This window comes from Myxine glutinosa, chromosome 11 (assembly GCF_964187855.1).
Source record: "Myxine glutinosa chromosome 11, kmMyxGlut1.1, whole genome shotgun sequence".
Classification (NCBI taxonomy): Eukaryota; Metazoa; Chordata; class Myxini; order Myxiniformes; family Myxinidae; genus Myxine; species Myxine glutinosa.
Genome location: NC_136271.1, coordinates 36,054,419 through 36,074,527, shown reverse-complemented (window position 1 = coordinate 36,074,527; position 20,109 = coordinate 36,054,419). Strand labels below are relative to the sequence as shown.

General features: G+C 37.4%; 1 protein-coding gene across 3 annotated transcripts in view; it reads left to right on the top strand.

The window, feature by feature from the left end:
* Window positions 1-20,109, top strand: part of LOC137436113 (uncharacterized) — a 150,617-nt gene that overhangs the window by 95,253 nt on the left and 35,255 nt on the right. For all 3 annotated transcript variants that reach the window (XM_078786566.1, XM_068129830.2, XM_078786565.1), the window contains exons 30-33: window positions 6,407-6,456; window positions 6,678-6,929; window positions 17,182-17,293; window positions 17,408-17,607. In XM_078786566.1, coding sequence (XP_078642692.1) covers window positions 6,407-6,456; window positions 6,678-6,929; window positions 17,182-17,293; window positions 17,408-17,607 — 614 coding nt within the window. The remainder of the gene's footprint in view (window positions 1-6,406; window positions 6,457-6,677; window positions 6,930-17,181; window positions 17,294-17,407; window positions 17,608-20,109) is intronic.

Genomic DNA, 20,109 nt, shown 5'->3' with positions numbered 1-20,109 from the left:
ACCAAACCAACGAGTACACAAGAAATGTCGATCCTCGTGGACAAATGAAAAAGCAATCAAACAGGCTTTAAAACGTTCTTCTGAATCATCATCACCTGTAAAGAAGAAGAGCCGCCGTATTAGCTTAGGGCCATATGACCCTAAAAAGTACTGCCTCTTCTGTGGCCATGAAATTTCTAAGGGTACTCATGGACATGATGAAAGTGCCGGTAAGATTCTCACTGACTGTTTCCCTCAGACGATAGTTAAACATTGCAAAGAAAGACACGATGATTGGGTGCATATTGTTCAGGGTCGAATTGAATATCTTGGTACAAATTTGCAAGCTTCTGACTGTGTTTACCATAAACGCTGCAATACCTACTTTCGATTGGGGCAGGAAATGCCAGACCAGTTTCGATCAGAGGCAGTGCAAAAACCAAAACACATCGGGCGGCCCACAAACGAGGACCAGCGACAAGCATTTGTGACAGTTTGTGAATATTTGGAAAGCAATGATGAAGAACAAATTACGATATCTGAACTTGTGAGCAAAATGGGTGAATACTTACTTGAAGAAGACTCTGTGCCATATGGAAGTCAATATTTGAAGCAAAAACTGATAGAACGCTACAATGATTCTATATGCATAGCGGAAGTAGAAGGGCTTCAGGATATAGTGACTGAGGGGGAAAACTGCAAAAATACTTCGTACCTATTTCGAGACTTCAAAAGATGGTGATTCCGAAAGTCAGAAACGTGCAATCATTGCTACAGCTGCCAAGCTCCTGAAGTGCGATATCAAGACTGAAATCCCATCAGTCACTGATCGATATCCTTCTTCGCAGAGCCTCAAACTAGACACTACATTAGATTACTTGCCGATTTCACTGCGTACCATGTTGAATAAACTGTTTGTGGGGACAGATAAAGATGAAAAAGTTGCTGCTATCGGGCAGTCAATAATACAAGGTGTTCGCCCGCGGGCACTTGTAGTGCCACTTCAAATAGGACTTGCTACTCAGCTACACCATGTCTATAAGTCACGATTTCTCATTGACACCTTGTCTGTGATGGGGTTTAGCTCTTCTTATGGGGAGGTGCAGAGATTCTTGCAAAATGCTGCTGATGTGGTTGCACCAGAGTTACTTGGGAAAGGATCATCTGGTACAGTATTATTCGCTGCTGATAATGTTGACCACAATATCATAACTCTGGATGGAAAAGGAACCTTCCATGGAATGGGAATGGTGGCAGCAACAACACCTGGACAGGTGACAACCCATGTTGTCAATAGGAAAAACGTTTCCAAATTGAATGTGAAAGAAATGTCACGGGTTGATATCATTGATTATCGCTTCTCCACATTTGCACGTCGTAACATTATGTTTGAAAAACTTCCAGAACTTCACTGTCCTGTCCCAGTTGTAGACATTCTATGGGAGCTCTCATTCTGTTTCCACATGGACACACCCAACTGGCAGGGAATGATGAACATAGTTCATAGCGTATCTGACCACCCTGGAAAATCATCTGTCACATTCCTACCAATGATCGACATGTATCCAAGTGAGCCAACTTGCATACTCTCCACACTTAGTTTCATTTGTGACCTAGCAGCGAAACACAAGATTGCGCCAATCGTGACATTCGACCAACCCTTGTTCTTTAAGGCCTCGGAAATAATCTACAATTCACCAGAGTGGAGCCACCTGAAGAACATTACGTTGATGTTAGGAAGTTTCCATACGTTGATGAACGTGCTCGGTGCTATTGGCACACATCGCGGGTTTTCGGGATGGGAAAGAAAACATTCTTTGAGAAAGTTGCCAAAGGGGATGAACAGTTAAAATCCTGTGCACTTGCTTTTACCAAACCTGGCCAGACAGCGGACACAATAGAACAGCATGGTAACCAGTCGATGGTTTTACTGTTTTCCGGAAAGCAAACGGATTATCTTGCTTCTTTGCGACATTCGGTGTTTAAAAAGAAAGTGGTTTCAGCATCATCCTTTGTTGCGCCTGCTAGACTCCCACCAACTGCATCTGCGACAAAATTCCATTCCCTGCGTGCGTACTATCAAATAATGACATGGCTAGGACTTGAGAGCAATTTGGATGCCACTGACTGGGGTTGGAAAATTGAGGACAATCAATTCGCACCAGTTATGACCGCAAAAAACCCTGCGCCGGACAATTTGTTAAAGATTGTGCATTGCAATTGCACGACCGCTTGCACAACACAGCGCTGTACATGTAGGAGGTACGGTTTACCTTGCACCTCTGCTTGTGGAGAATGGCAACTTGAATCCTGTGAAAACCCAAACAACGTTCGTCCAATGGATCAAGATGACACAGAAGACAGTGACGATGATGACTAATGGTATGTGACAGTCATAACTTAAAGGCTCTTAGTGGTTTCTGACATTGTGTGTTATGGACGAGTTTGATTTCATTGCCTATTTCTGTAAGGACAACCAGCTGACATGATATTTCCCTTCATATGGTCATACGGTGATGCAGGGATTTGTTCCTAGGTTGCATGGTGTCATGACGTCACTACCAATAACCATGTATTATTCACAGACCTTTCAGAAAATACTGTATTGTATAGGCAGATCAAATTTTCAAAATTTTTTTTTCACAAAGTGTGTATTTGTTGAAAAAAGTTGATAAAAATGCATGTATTATTCATTGTCGTCATCATTGACGTCATAATGACGTCATAGAAGTTTTCTGATGTGTTCATTATGTAAACCAACCATGTTTCTATCTATTTGTAATACATTTATAGGGTCTAAATTGAACAAGAATTTTTTTTTCTGTACATTGAAAATTTTGGGGGTGCCATTTTGAAAATATGCTAATTAACCACTTTCCCGGAGTCAAATTTTGGTAAACTTTTTTTCAGGGGTCTAGTACAACCTAATGATACACCTAAAACAAAAAAACCTTTATTATAAATTTTTTTGGGGTCAAACCTTACATTGACCCGACTAACTCAGCAACATAATGGTTAGAGCGTCCGCTTTGAGTCTGGGAAGTTGGTGGTTCAAGGCCTGGCCGAGTCTTCCCAAAGACTTGTAAAAGGCAACATGCTGCTTCCTTGATTGACACTCAGCCTTTATAAAGGACTAGCAGGAGTACCCAGCGTTGCCTGGCATCAACTTGGTTTTTTTACCCCCCCCCCCCCCTATTTTTTGTGGGTGCCTAAAACACTCCCCGGCACTCACTGATGAACCTCTGAAAGTTTGATTAAGATCCGTTCAGCCATTTGAGAAAAATGGTGACACACACACACAGAGACAAAGTGCTCTCTTGTCATATAGATAACAGCATGGTCAAAAAACCATGGGTTGGCAAACTTTGTGCAGGCTTGGTAGGCCTCATGGCCTCATGCATTGAAATTCCTGGTAGTCGTCATTCCTTTGCAGCACACGGCTGCTCGGTAGCATCATTGGCTCTGAGCTGCTGATGCAATGCCCTTTTATTTATTTTTATTTATTGTACACCGCTCCTTTCCTATGCCATCTCCAGGCATTGCAAATCGTCATTGCCGGGCACCAAAGGGGGCTCGGCAGTGACGCACGCTGAAAGAGAGTACTCAGTTTTCACTCTGGTTGTTTGTTGTACACCGCTCCTTTCCTATGCCATCTCCAGGCATTGCAAATCGTCATTGCCGGGCACCAAAGGGGGCTCGGCAGTGACGCACGCTGAAAGAGAGTACTCAGTTTTCACTCTGGTTGTTTGTTTGTTTTCTTGGTTGTCCGGACGATATCTCAGCCATCCTTTGAGCTAGGAAGCTGAAATTTCGGCACAGTAGTGAGCAAGTCCTTTGTCAAATACGGTATTTTTTGTTTTTTGAATAATCAATTAATTGAGGAGTTATTTAATTATTAGCGTTTAATTAAGTACTTATTTAATTAATTAAATTTCATTTCTCTTCTGACCATTATTAACTCAGGCACCTTTTGAGTTAGGAAGCTGATATTTGGACATGCCAATGACCAGGTGATTTGGCTGCAAAGGATATTTTTGATTTATTAATTAATCAATTAATCGATTAATTATTTAATTATTCGATTAATGACAAAAATTTTTTTTTTTTTAAAGTTACAGATTCTGATGAAATAGTGGTAGTTTATGTGTTCTCTGACCAAATTGATTAATAATTTAATTTTTTTATGATTATTATTTATTTATTTTCATTATTAATCATTTATTTATTTTCTTTCTCATTTGGCCAATATCTCAGGCACCTTTTGAGCTGGGAAGCTAATATTTGGACATGAGTGACCAAGTGATGTGGCTATCAAGGATATTTTTGATTTATTGATTAATCATTTCATCTATTAATTATTTATTGATTAATCGATTAATTATTTATTGAGTAATCAATTAATTATTTAATTTTTTATAAATGACTTATTTAATTAAATTTCTAAAAGATACATCTTCGGATGAAGCACTAGTGGTTTAGTTATGCGATTAGCCAATTGATTATGAAAATATTTTGTGATAATCTTTTATTGATTTTAATTATACAATTAATCAATCAATTAGTGTACACGTCTCCCTCCCAATGCAGCCTCAATGAGCTGCACTGCGGTATTGCCGGGCGCCAGAGGCGCCCCGGCAATGCCGCGCTGCAGCATATTTAATTATTTGGCATGGGGCGGTGTACTTTGAATGTATGTGTACTTGTTTGTTTTCTTTCTTGGTTGTCCGGACGATATCTCAGCCATCCTTTGAGCTAGGAAGCTGAAATTTCGGCACAGTAGTGAGCAAGTCCTTTGTCAAATACGGTATTTTTTGTTTTTTGAATAATCAATTAATTGATGAGTTATTTAATTATTAGCGTTTAATTAAGTACTTATTTAATTAATTAAATTTCATTTCTCTTCTGACCATTATTAACTCAGGCACCTTTTGAGTTAGGAAGCTGATATTTGGACATGCCAATGACCAGGTGATTTGGCTGCAAAGGATATTTTTGATTTATTAATTAATCAATTAATCGATTAATTATTTAATTATTCGATTAATGACAAAAAAAATTTTTTTTTTTAAGTTACAGATTCTGATGAAATAGTGGTAGTTTATGTGTTCTCTGACCAAATTGATTAATAATTTAATTTTTTTATGATTATTATTTATTTATTTTCATTATTAATCATTTATTTATTTTCTTTCTCATTTGGCCAATATCTCAGGCACCTTTTGAGCTGGGAAGCTAATATTTGGACATGAGTGACCAAGTGATGTGGCTATCAAGGATATTTTTGATTTATTGATTAATCATTTCATCTATTAAGTATTTATTGATTAATCGATTAATTATTTATTGAGTAATCAATTAATTATTTAATTTTTTATAAATGACTTATTTAATTAAATTTCTAAAAGATACATCTTCGGATGAAGCACTAGTGCTTTAGGTATGCTATTAGCCAATTGATTAAGAAAATATTTTGTGATAATCTTTTATTGATTTTAATTATACAATTAATCAATCAATTAGTGTACACCTCTCCCTCCCAATGCAGCCTCAATGAGCTGCACTGCGGTATTGCCGGGCGCCGGAGGCGCCCCGGCAATGCCGCGCTGCAGCATATTTAATTATTTGGCATGGGGCGGTGTACTTTGAATGTATGTGTACTTGTTATTATTATTATTATTATTTTAGTATACAAGATCGAGGCTCGTGTAAGAGCTCGTGTAACTTTGCAGGTAATGGCAGGAATTTGGAATTTTGTTCATGGTGCCGGCAATAGCTCACCTCCGCTTCACGGAGAACACCTTGGGATCTTTAACGTCCAACTAATGTAGATGGGACGACCAGTTTAACGTCCATCTAAAGGACGGCACACACATTGAATCACCCTGTTGGGATGACAGTTTATAGCTGGGTCGGGATTCGAACCCAGGATAGACTGTTTAGAGGTAAGTGTGCGTACCTCCAGGCAATACTGCCAGCCTGGACATCGTTCCTTGTAAGGGAACAACTACTATTATTTTATCATTCCCGAAGCCTTTTTTTTTTTTTTTTTTTTTTTTTGGTATGATAAAACAAACGTGTTTAAAAATTTTTTTTAAGCTTGAAGAAATAATTTTTTGGGGATAAAAACAAACGTGTTTCTAATAAAGCCATCACTTGGCTACCCTTGTGCAAAAATATGTTTGCGCAATGCACCCATTTTCCCAAGAACGTAGGGCACAAATTCATTTTAATACACCAAGTAATTTATTTTTACTTGCTGAAAAAGGTTGTTTGTTTAATAACGTGGAAACAGCTGGAACATTCAAATCCAGCAGCAAAACGATCATCCCACAATTTCCACTTCCAAAACAGAAGGTTAAACAACCGGGATTGTATGTTTTCCGTATTTACCATTTGAGGTGCCATTCTAACGCGTTGCTTTTTGCAGATGAGTCGATGGAATACTTAGACACTGAACATGAAGCACTTACAAAGAGTGTACGTATGCCAATTATGAGTTTTATTAATTGCTTCACATCAGTGACCGATAATTATAATTACAATTATTGATTGATTGACGATTATAATTGATAATCGCACCAAAATCGATCTTTAAACTTTATTTGCATTTTATCTACAATATTGCACATAGTCTGTTTGTGGCACTCTGTACGTACTGGTAGTTAGTCATTGCATTGATTGAGGTATTTCTGTTTTAGGTGTACTTGAAGAAAAGCACCCCAAATCTGCGCTCTCGCCAAACTGTATCTTTGAGTGCAATGGGTGCAACGGAGAGAGTAGGGCGAAACACGAGGGGCCAAGGCCAAGTGGCAGTGAACAAGATGGAGCAGCAGCAGCAAAATCGTCTATTGCGCTCAATCCAGAAGCAAAATTCCCAAAAACGTGCGGACATGGAGATTGAAGGTTTTCAGAGTCCTCGAGCTGATCTACTTGAGTCACCTGCTGCAAAGGTTAGCGTTAAACGTCCAAATGTTGTATGCCATTGGCATGTGGGATTATTTTGCATTGTAAAGTGGTTCTTCACCATTGGGTGATATGGCCAACCAGGCGGAGGTATGCTCTCTACTGAGTGCCGTTCTGGTGTTTCTTCTGAGATCAAATTCGTTTCCAAAAACTTGAAATGCAAAAACCTTAGTACCAACCTTTTGCTGGATATGAACTCGCATCTTCTGGAATGTACCTTGGGTGGCTGCAACACCACACCAATATATTTACCTCCCCATGGAGGTTATGTTTTCAACCCCCTTTTCAACCCCCTTTTCAACCCTCTTTTCAACCCTCTTTTCAACCCTCTTTTCAACCCTCTTTTCAACCCCGTTTTCACCCCTGTTTTCGTTGTCTGTCATGTCCTCATGGTTATTGTACACCGCTCCTTTCCTATGCCATCTCCAGGCATTGCAAATCGTCATTGCCGGGCACCAAAGGGGGCTTGGCAGTGACGCACGCTGAAAGAGAGTACTCAGTTTTCACTCTGGTTGTTTGTTGTACACCGCTCCTTTCCTATGCCATCTCCAGGCATTGCAAATCGTCATTGCCGGGCACCAAAGGGGGCTCGGCAGTGACGCACGCTGAAAGAGAGTACTCAGTTTTCACTCTGGTTGTTTGTTGTGCACCGCTCCTTTCCTATGCCATCTCCAGGCATTGCAAATCGTCATTGCCGGGCACCGAAGGGGGCTCGGCAGTGACGCACGCTGAAAGAGAGTACTCAGTTTTCACTCTGGTTGTTTGTTTGTTTGTTGTACACCGCTCCTTTCCTATGCCATCTCCAGGCATTGCAAATCGTCATTGCCGGGCACCAAAGGGGGCTCGGCAGTGACGCACGCTGAAAGAGAGTACTCAGTTTTCACTCTGGTTTCTTGTTTGTTTGTTTTCTTTCTTGTTTGTTTGGCCGGGCGATATCTCAGCCATCCTTTGAGCGAGGAAGCTGAAATTTTGGCACAATAGTGAGAAAGTGCTTTGTCAAAAACGGTATTTTTTTTTTTTGGATTAATCAATAAATTGATGAGTTATTTAATTATTAGCGATTAATTAAGTACTTATTTAATTAATCAAATTTCCTTTCTCTTCTGACCATTAACTCAGGCACCTTTTGAGTTAGGAAGCTGATATTTGGACATGCCAATGACCAGGTGATTTGGCTGCAAAGCATATTTTTGATTTCTTAATTAATCAATTAATCGATTAATTATTTAATTATTTGATTAATGACCCAAAAAATTTTTTTTTTTAAGTTACAGATTCTGATGGAATAGTGGTAGTTTGTGTTCTCTGACCAAATTGATTAATAATTTAATTTTTTTATGATTATTATTTATTTATTTTCATTATTAATCATTTATTTATTTTCTTTCTCATTTGGCCACTATCTCAGGCACCTTTTGAGCTGGGAAGCTAATATTTGGACATGAGTGACCAAGTGATGTGGCTATCAAGAATATTTTTGATTTATTGATTAATCATTTCATCTATTAATTATTTATTGATTAATCGATTAATTATTTATTGAGTAATCAATTAATTATTTAATTTTTTATAAATGACTTATTTAATTAAATTTCTAAAAGATACATCTTCGGATGAAGCACTAGTGGTTTAGTTATGCGATTAGCCAATTGATTATGAAAATATTTTGTGATAATCTTTTATTGATTTTAATTATACAATTAATCAATCAATTAGTGTACACCTCTCCCTCCCAATGCAGCCTCAATGAGCTGCACTGCGGTATTGCCGGGCGCCCGAGGCGCCCCGGCAATGCCGCGCTGCAGCATATTTAATTATTTGGCATGGGGTGGTGTACTTTGAATGTATGTGTACTTGTTGTACACCGCTCCTTTCCTATGCCACCTCCAGGCATTGCAAATCGTCATTGCCGGGCACCGAAGGGGGCTTGGCAGTGACGCACGCTGAAAGAGAGTACTCAGTTTTCACTCTGGTTTCTTGTTTGTTTTCTTGTTTCCTTGGTTGTCCGGACGATATCTCAGCCATCCTTTGAGCTAGGAAGCTGAAATTTCGGCACAATAGTGAGCAAGTCCTTTGTCAAAAACGGTATTTTTTGTTTTTTGATTAATCAATTAATTGAGGAGTTATTTAATTATTAGCGTTTAATTAAGTACTTATTTAATTAATTAAATTTCATTTCTCTTCTGACCATTATTAACTCAGGCACCTTTTGAGTTAGGAAGCTGATATTTGGACATGCCAATGACCAGGTGATTTGGCTGCAAAGGATATTTTTGATTTATTAATTAATCAATTAATCGATTAATTATTTAATTATTCGATTAATGACAAAAAAATTTTTTTTTTTAAAGTTACAGATTCTGATGAAATAGTGGTAGTTTATGTGTTCTCTGACCAAATTGATTAATAATTTAATTTTTTAATGATTATTATTTATTTATTTTCATTATTAATCATTTATTTATTTTCTTTCTCATTTGGCCAATATCTCAGGCACCTTTTGAGCTGGGAAGCTAATATTTGGACACAACAGTGACCAAGTGATGTGGCTATCAAGGATATTTTTGATTTATTGATCAATCATTTAATCGATTAATTAATTATTGATTAATTGATTAATTATTGATTAATCAATTAATTAATTATTTTTTTTATTGACTTATTTAATTAAATTTCTAAAAGATACATCTTCGGATGAAGCACTAGTGGTTTAGTTATGCTATTAGCCAATTGATTCAGAAAATATTTTGTGATAATCTTTCATTGATTTTAATTATACAATTAATCAATCAATTAGTGTACACCTCTCCCTCCCAATGCAGCCTCTATGAGCTGCACTGCGGTATTGCCGGGCGCCCGAGGCGCCCCGGCAATGCCGCGCTGCAGCATATTTAATTATTTGGCATGGGGCGGTGTACTTTGAATGTATGTGTACTTGTTTTCTTTCTTGTTTGTTTGTCCGGGCGATATCTCAGCCATCCTTTGAGCTAGGAAGCTGAAATTTCGGCACAATAGTGAGCAAGTCCTTTGTCAAAAACGGTATTTTTTTTTTTTGATTAATCAATAAATTGAGGAGTTATTTAATTATTAGCGATTAATTAAGTACTTATTTAATTAATCAAATTTCCTTTCTCTTCTGACCATTAACTCAGGCACCTTTTGAGTTAGGAAGCTGATATTTGGACATGCCAATGACCAGGTGATTTGGCTGCAAAGGATATTTTTGATTTATTAATTAATGAATTAATCAATTAATCGATTAATTATTTAATTATTCGATTAATGACCAAAAAAAATTTTTTTTTTAAGTTACAGATTCTGATGAAATAGTGGTAGTTTATGTGTTCTCTGACCAAATTGATTAATAATTTAATTTTTTTATGATTATTATTTATTTATTTTCATTATTAATCATTTATTTATTTTATTTCTCATTTGGCCAATATCTCAGGCACCTTTTGAGCTGGGAAGCTAATATTTGGACATGAGTGACCAAGTGATGTGGCTATTGTACACCGCTCCTTTCCCATGCCATCTCCAGGCATTGCAAATCGTCATTGCTGGGCACCGAAGGGGGCTCGGCAGTGACGCACGCTGAAAGAGAGTACTCAGTTTTCACTCTGGTTGTTTCCTTGTTTCCTTGTTTTCTTGTTGTACACCGCTCCTTTCCTATGCCATCTCCAGGCATTGCAAATCGTCATTGCCGGACACCAAAGGGGGCTCGGCAGTGACGCACGCTGAAAGAGAGTACTCAGTTTTCACTCTGGTTTCTTGTTTGTTTTCTTTCTTGTTTTCTTTCTTTCTTGTTTGTCCGGGCGATATCTCAGCCATCCTTTGAGCTCGGAAGCTGAAATTTCGGCACAATAGTGAGCAAGTCTTTTGTCAAAAACGGTATTTTTTTTTTTTGATTAATCAATAAATTGAGGAGTTATTTAATTATTAGCGATTAATTAAGTACTTATTTAATTAATCAAATTTCCTTTCTCTTCTGACCATTAACTCAGGCACCTTTTGAGTTAGGAAGCTGACATTTGGACATGCCAATGACCAGGTGATTTGGCTGCAAAGGATATTTTTGATTTATTAATTAATCAATTAATCGATTAATTATTTAATTATTCGATTAATGACAAAAAAATTTTTTTTTTTTAAGTTACAGATTCTGATGAAATAGTGGTAGTTTATGTGTTCTCTGACCAAATTGATTAATAATTTAATTTTTTTATGATTATTATTTATTTATTTTCATTATTAATCATTTATTTATTTTCTTTCTCATTTGGCCAATATCTCAGGCACCTTTTGAGCTGGGAAGCTAATATTTGGACATGAGTGACCAAGTGACGTGGCTATCAAGGATATTTTTGATTTATTGATTAATCATTTAATCGATTAATTATTTATTGATTAATCGATTAATTATTTATTGAGTAATCAATTAATTATTTAATTTTTTATTAATGACTTATTTAATTAAATTTCTGAAAGATACATCTTTGGATGAAGCACTAGTGGTTTAGTTATGCTATTAGCCAATTGATTATGAAAATATTTTATGATAATCTTTTATTGATTTTAATTATACAATTAATCAATCAATTAGTGTACACCTCTCCCTCCCAATGCAGCCTCAATGAGCTGCACTGCGGTATTGCCGGGCGCCGGAGGCGCCCCGGCAATGCCGCTCTGTAGGATATTTAATTATTTGGCATGGGGGCGGTGTACTTTGAATGTATGTGTACTTGTTTTTGATTATTTTTGATTTTTGATTATCAGCGATTAATTATTTAATTATTCGATTAATGACAAACATTTTTTTTTTTTTTAGTTGCAGATTCTGATGAAATCGTGGTAGTTTGTGTTCTCTGACCAAATTGATTAATTTAATTTTTTATGATTATTATTTATTTATTTTCATTATTAATCGTTTATTTATTTTCTTTCTCATTTGGCCAATATCTCAGGCACCTTTTTTTTTTTTTTTTTGTATACAAGATCGAGGCTCGTGAAAGTTGAGCTGGGAAGCTAATATTTGGACATGAGTGACCAAGTGATGTGGCTATTGTACACCGCTCCTTTCCCATGCCATCTCCAGGCATTGCAAATCGTCATTGCTGGGCACCGAAGGGGGCTCGGCAGTGACGCACGCTGAAAGAGAGTACTCAGTTTTCACCCTGGTTTCTTTCTTGTTTTCTTTCTTGTTTGTTTTCTTTCTTTCTTGTTTGTTCGGGCGATATCTCAGCCATCCTTTGAGCTAGGAAGCTGAAATTTCGGCACAATAGTGAGCAAGTCCTTTGTCAAAAATGTTTTTGTTTTTTTTGATTAATCAATAAATTGAGGAGTTATTTAATTATTAGCGATTAATTAAGTACTTATTTAATTAATCAAATTTCCTTTCTCTTCTGACCATTAACTCAGGCACCTTTTGAGATAGGAAGCTGATATTTGGACATGCCAATGACCAGGTGATTTGGCTGCAAAGGATATTTTTGATTTATTAATTAATCAATTAATCGATTAATTATTTAATTATTCGATTAATGACAAAAATCTTTTTTTTTTAAAGTTACAGATTCTGATCAAATAGTGGTAGTTTATGTGTTCTCTGACCAAATTGATTAATACTTTAATTTTTTTATGATTATTATTTATTTATTTTCATTATTAATCATTTATTTATTTTCTTTCTCATTTGGCCAATATCTCAGGCACCTTTTGAGCTGGGAAGCTAATATTTGGACATGAGTGACCAAGTGATGTGGCTATCAAGGATATTTTTGATTTATTGATTAATCATTTCATCTATTAATTATTTATTGATTAATCGATTAATTATTTATTGAGTAATCAATTAATTATTTAATTTTTTAAAAATGACTTATTTAATTACATTTCTAAAAGATACATCTTCGGATGAAGCACTGGTGGTTTAGTTATGCGATTAGCCAATTGATTATGAAAATATTTTGTGATAATCTTTTATTGATTTTAATTATACAATTAATCAATCAATTAGTGTCCACCTCTCCCTCCCAATGCAGCCTCAATGAGCTGCACTGCGGTATTGCCGGGCGCCTGAGGCGCCCCGGCAATGCTGCGCTGCAGCATATTTAATTATTTGGCATGGGGCGGTGTGCTTTGAATGTATGTGTACTTGTTTTCTTGTTTTCTTGTTTGTTTGTCCGGGCGATATCTCAGCCATCCTTTGAGCTAGGAAGCTGAAATTTTGGCACAATAGTGAGCAAGTCCTTTGTCAAAAACGGTATTTTTTTTTTTGAGTAATCAATAAATTGAGGAGTTATTTAATTATTAGCGATTAATTAAGTACTTATTTAATTAATCAAATTTCCTTTCTCTTCTGACCATTAACTCAGGCACCTTTTGAGTTAGGAAGCTGACATTTGGACATACCAATGACAAGGTGATTTGGCTGCAAAGGATATTTTTGATTTATTAATTAATCAATTAATCGATTAATGATTTAATTATTCGATTAATGAAAAAAAAATTTTTTTTTTTTTAAGTTGCAGATTCTGATGAAATCGTGGTAGTTTATGTGTTCTCTGACCAAATTGATTAATTTAAATTTTTATGATTATTATTTATTTATTTTCATTATTAATCATTTATTTATTTTCTTTCTCATTTGGCCAATATCTCAGGCACCTTTTGAGCTGGGAAGCTAATATTTGGACATGAGTGACCAAGTGATGTGGCTATCAAGGATATTTTTGATTTATTGATTAATCATTTCATCTATTAATTATTTATTGATTAATCGATTAATTATTTATTGAGTAATCAATTAATTATTTAATTTTTTATAAATGACTTATTTAATTAAATTTCTAAAAGATACCTCTTCGGATGAAGCACTAGTGGTTTAATTATGCGATTAGCCAATTGATTATGAAAATATTTTGTGATAATCTTTTATTGATTTTAATTATACAATTAATCAATCAATTAGCGAACACCTCTCCCTCCCAATGCAGCCTCTATGAGGTGCACTGCGGTATTGCCGGGCGCCGGAGGCGCCCCGGCAATGCCGCGCTGCAGCATATTTAATTATTTGGCATGGGGCGGTGTACTTTGAATGTATGTGTACTTGTTTGTTTTCTTGGTTGCTTTCTTGTTTGTTTTCTTGTTTTTTTGCTTGTTTGTCCGGGCGATATCTCAGCCATCCTTTGAGCGAGGAAGCTGAAATTTCGGCACAGTAGTGAGCAAGTCCTTTGTCAAAAACGGTATTTTTTGTTTTTTGAATAATCAATAAATTGAGGATTTATTTAATTATTAGCGATTAATTAAGTACTTATTTAATTAATCAAATTTCCTTTCTCTTCTGACCATTAACTCAGGCACCTTTTGAGTGAGGAAGCTGTTATTTGGACATGCCAATGACCAGGTGATTTGGCTGCAAAGGCTATTTTTGATTTATTAATTAATCAATTAATCGCTTAATTATTTAATTATTCGATTAATGCCAAAAAAAATGTTTTTTTTAAAGTTACAGATTCTGATGAAATAGTGGTAGTTTATGTGTTCTCTGACCAAATTGATTAATAATTTAATTTTTTTATGATTATTATTTATTTATTTTCATTATTAATCATTTATTTATTTTCTTTCTCATTTGGCCAATATCTCAGGCACCTTTTGAGCTGGGAAGCTAATATTTGGACATGACAGTGACCAAGTGATGTGGCTATCAAGGATATTTTTGATTAATTGATTAATCATTTTATCGATTCATTATTTATTGATTAATCGATGAATTACTTATTGATTAATCAATTAATTATTTAATTTTTTATTAATGACTTATTTGATTAAATTTCTAAAAGCTACATCTTCAGATGAAGCACGAGTGGTTTTGTTATGGTATTAGCCAATTGATTATGAAAATATTTTGATAATCTTTTATTGATTTTAATTATACAATTAATCAATCGATTAGTGTACACCTCTCCCTCCCAATGCAGCCTCTATGAACTGCACTGCGGTATTGCCGGGCGCCAGAGGCGCCCCGGCAATGCCGCGCGCTGTAGGATATTTAATTATTTGGCAAGGGGGCGGTGTACTTTGAATGTATGTGTACTTGTTTGTGGTTATGTTTATGTTTTACCTGTGTTTTCTGTTATTCTGCAAAATCGAAGATTTCTTAAGTATATTGGTCGGTTGCGTTTGTTTGTTTGTCTCTCTGTCTGTCTTTGACATTGTGGGGAATTATATGTAGATCAGTGGCAAAAATCTTTTTAAAATTATCTCCGCCACCAAATGTCTGTGTCCGTCTGTCTGGGAGGGGGGGGGGAATTTTGCAAGTATCGTGCTCCGCATGACGTCTTCTTGTTATTCTGTCTGTCTGTCACCGGCCTACAGGTCACTTCTAAACCGATCATCACAAAACTTCACCAAGTTGTAGAGATCGTCACAATTGAGGAGCCTATTGATTTTGAGGTCAAAGGTCATCTGGAGGTCAAATTTCTAAAATCGTCATTTTAAATCCGATTGACTTGAAAATTGAACAGCACTTGTATATTCAGTCACGAAATTAGAAAACCAACTATTTTTGAGGTCAAAGGTCAACTAAAGGTCAAACTTCCAACATTATCAATTTTAATCTGAAAAACTAAATTTTCATCTGATTGACTTGAAAATAGAACAGCATTTGCATATCGAGTCATTAAATAGGGAAACCAACTATTTTTGAGGTCAAAAGGTCAAAGGTCAACTCAAGGTGAAACTTCTAAAATCATCAATTTTCATTTGAAAAATCGTCACTTTTCATCCTATTAACCCGAGCTTTGATCGAGATCGTCAATTTTAATCTGGCTGAAATGGACAATTTGATGGATCAATGGCATCCTTTTGGGGAGTTGGGAGGGGTGGATTTTGCGCAAGTATTGTGCTCTTCATGACGTCTTGTTTGTTTGTTTGTTTGTCTGTCTGTCCGTTTGTTTGTCTGTCTGTCCGTTTGTGAACCAAATATCTCAAAGTTGTGGACAGATTCTGACGAAATTTGGCAGAGATGTAGCTTATGTGACACGGACGAAATGATTTCTTTTAAAGTGATTCTTCACCATTGGGAGATAGGGCCAAAAGGATGCAAAGCAGGATATATGAAAAAGGTGTGCGTGTGCGTGTGCGCGCGTGTGCGCGCGTGTGTGTGTGTGTGTGTGTGTGTGTGTGTGTGTGTGTGTGTGTGTGTGTGTGTGTGTGTGTGTGTGTGTGTGTGTGTGTGTGTGTGTGTGTGTGTGTGTGTGTGTGTGTTAGGGAAGAATCGATTCCATTTTGGTGAAGATCCAAATCCAGCTGGTAGAATTTTTTAAGTGATTCTTCACCATTGAGTGATATGGCCAACCAGGCGGAGGTATGCTCTACACTGAGTGCCGTTCTAGTGATTGTAAGTGTCCATCATTTTCAGCTCATCTATGATGAAGTCGAGGGGAGCTATTGAAAGCTGTTGAAGCTATAATGATGCCCAGTCAGCCATTCTTTCCTTCCTCCCATGGGTCCATCGACATTTATTCGTTTTTTCCCTACTCCGAGGCATTTCAATGGATCGTTTTGAAACTCTGCATGATGATTCATGACATTGATGCGTAAAAAAACTAATGGAGCCCTTTTTAAAAATTCCATCTCGGTGGTCAGATAATTGGCAAATTAACTCAAAATGTAATCTGTTTGTATGTCTATCACATATGGTTTATTACGTGTTGTTTCCTCCTTATTTGATGTTAACAAATCAAATTTGAATTCTTATTCCTCTTAATTTTTTAATCCCTTGATTTAATTTGATCTTAATCATTGCTTAATTTAACCTTGATTTAATTTGATCTTAATCATTGCTTAATTTAACCTCTTAATTTAATTTGATCTTAAAATTTATTTAATTCAATCTCCTTGTTAAAATTTAACCTCGTGATGTCATCAATACCCTCTTACTTTGAAGAACGGGAAAGAAGGGGGGAGGGTTAAGTGGGGCCAGACGGTACGTTCACTTTCATTCTTTGTTCCTTTCAGTCCTTTTTTGACCCTTTTGACACTTTGAATCCTTTAAGCATTTTAGAACCCGAAGACCCCTAAGACTCTATCACCTAATGCAGCCTGGCTACGACTGCCCTCCTTCAGGAGACAAGTGTCTCTCCCACTTGGGCCGATTCATTATTATTATTATATCTTTGTTTTTTGTTAACTTGGTCTATTTTTTTTTTTTTTGCCTCAATTCTGATGTTACAGATGCACAACTTGAAAAACGAACTGCATCATGATGTTTCAAAGATGGGCACATCAGTACGAAATGACGGCTCTGTTTCCTATTCCTCACCCAAATCCATCGAGAACATGAGAGGTATGGAAAATGAACAATGGTGTATCATTTTGGGTGAAGTTGCGTTCAAATTTTTCATTTTCATTTGATGCGGTATTTGGTTTGCAATGTAATTAACTTATCCTTGATGTCCAGGTGAGAGTGACATCTCTGGGTCCTTTTCGTTTAACCCTTCGCTTGAACCTCAACTGAGCCCCAGCACAATGAGGAGCAGCCTGGGTTGTGCAAGCGTAACTGCTTCAGCTCTCTCTGGCTCGGTCAGTGTACCGATCTTGGATGATGATGGTGCGGTATTTTATCAGACCGTGCCTTCCATTTCACGATCTGGCTCCATGGTATGGGTGATCCTTTTACTTGTACCACTGACGATGATTATAAACTATTGTAAAACTAGAATGGCACTCGGTTTGTAATTTACGTTTTGTGTCACACTGATAGGCCGGTTCAGCATTCGGCCCTGGATCAGAATCAAATCGGCTTGTTCTTGTGACCTACCCAACTCATCCACCTAGTTTTGTCATGACTCGTCCGCAATGTTTTGAGATATGCTATACTGTCATTGTTTTGTATGTATATATATATGTATGTATATGTATAGATATATATGTATCATTATAATTGGCCCCATATCTCAATGGTAAAGAATCACTTTAAAAATTCTAATATCTGGATCTGGAACTTCACCAAAGTCGAATCAATTGTTGCTTGACACACACTCAACCTATCCACAAAGTTTCAACCGAATCCTTTTGAGATATCCTGCTCAAAGACAAACAGACAGGCAGAGGTGAAAACATAAACTCCATCCGCCTTTGGTGGTGGAGGTAATAAAAAGATTTGCTTCCACATTTTCGTTCAATTTTCTGTCATTACCGATGTGCAGTGGTCAAAAAAAGGTTGACGCACGAAGTTTTGTTAAAAAGTTATATTTCATTCAAAAATTAATGGTGGTAATGAATTACATGAATCTATATATGTCAGAAATTTCATAAATGTAATGTAAAGCATCAGAGTAATGCATAAACCAGGTTCAATGACTTCAGCGGTTCTCAAGGACTTGCGTCCTCAATGACTGCTGTTCCTGGGATTTGTAATTCAGGTTTAGCACAGTCCCCTCCTTCCTGAACGTCTTTGTCTATTTATGCATTGCTTGTTTACATGGGGCTTCTCTGCAGTTGAAATACATCAAGTTGTAGGATTTGAACTTTGTGTTTCCTTAAATGACTGCATTCGGGAGTAGATTTTCACCGAAAGCCTCTTCTGTTCTGTTGTCCAGGGCGTGCTCATCTCTGGTATGAGGATAATAACTTTTGTCTGGTGTTATCCACATCTTTTCTGCTATCCATATCTGTAACATGAAAGAGAAGTTGGTAAAAAGAAAGTTGTGGGATAAAAAAAATGGGGAAGGGAGGAGTGGGTATATCAAGAAGATGAGATGAGATGGGATGATTCTCTGCATGAGAGTGCAGGTTTCTGTGGAAGAATTCCCAGGTTGTGTTGATATCAAAGGGCATTCGATATGGGAGACCAGTCCTGAAGAGAGATGGCTGCTTTCAGTCCCTGGCAATCTGCCTAAACGAGATGCCAGACTCGCCGGCGTTGAGGCAGCTCCCTAAGAATAGCCAGAAATAATGGTGACTCTCAAGCATATAATCGGATGAACCATTTGGAGCAGAGGAAGATCAGGAGACATTTGCGGGGGAGTTTGGCATCACCAAGTCCAGAAGGGGAGGATTTATCATTGGGAGAAATCCGGATGGCAAGGTTCATAGATTGAGTCAGTCCGATGGAGTCACAGAAGTCCTTTGCTGAAGTGCCATGGCTGGTGTGAGATGTAATTTCCAGCCCATTTCCAAAACGCAGCCAATTTGCATGATGACAATAAAAATCACTATATATGAGGGAGAGAGTTGGGATGAGTGATTAAAAGTTGATCGATTTTGTCTGAGTCGTCACAGTTAGGAGGAAGGTAGAACACACAGATTACCCAAAGGTGGGAGCGGAGGGTAAGTCACAGCCAAATATACTCCTGGGGTTGGGGGTTGTAGTACATGGAGGTGTAGAACACGGACGGTCAGAAATAGAGTTCTTGATGTAAAGTGCAACTCTGCCACCAGGGTGGGGTTCAGGCCTATCAAGTCAGAGTAGAGAATAGCCAGGCAGAGACACTAAGGAGTCAGGGACATCATGCGTGAGGCCTCGGATGTTTTAAGACTGCATAGTGAGGGTCTGGGGAGGGTGCTCGGTGGGAGGGTATGGGATGCGAATGTGGGAGGTGGGGGGAGGGGAGGAGGCTGGGTTGGTGCAGGATGGGAGGGTTGGGAGGGGGCTGTGAGGGGTAGCTGAGAGGGGTGGGAAGCCGCGAATATGTGCAACGAGGGGGAAGCGGTTGGGGGAAACTTTGAGGGCCTAGGGTGAGGGAAAGTTTGAAGAGGGTGGAGTGATGGGTGATGAAGATAGGGAAGTGGGGAACATGAAGTGGAGGGGGACACAAAGGGGTGGGGTGTGGCAGGATGAGTGCTTGTAGAAGAGGTGGGGGAAGGTGCTGACATCAAGGGTTTTGACACTGCAAAATAATGTGAAAGGGATTTGATTGTCATGCCAGACGACCTCTGAAAACTGCACGTCTCATAATTCCCAAATTTAACATTCAGAGATAAAGATCATGAGATGGTTGAAATTTTTTTGTTGAACGCATGGAGAAAGGTCCACTTGGAGTTTGCAAAAAAGCACCTTAAGGACTCTCAGACTGAGAAACAAGATTCTGTGGGCTTTCATGTGTCTTTTACTGAGGAGAGGCTTCCGTCTGGCCACTCTGCCATAAAGCCCAGATCGGT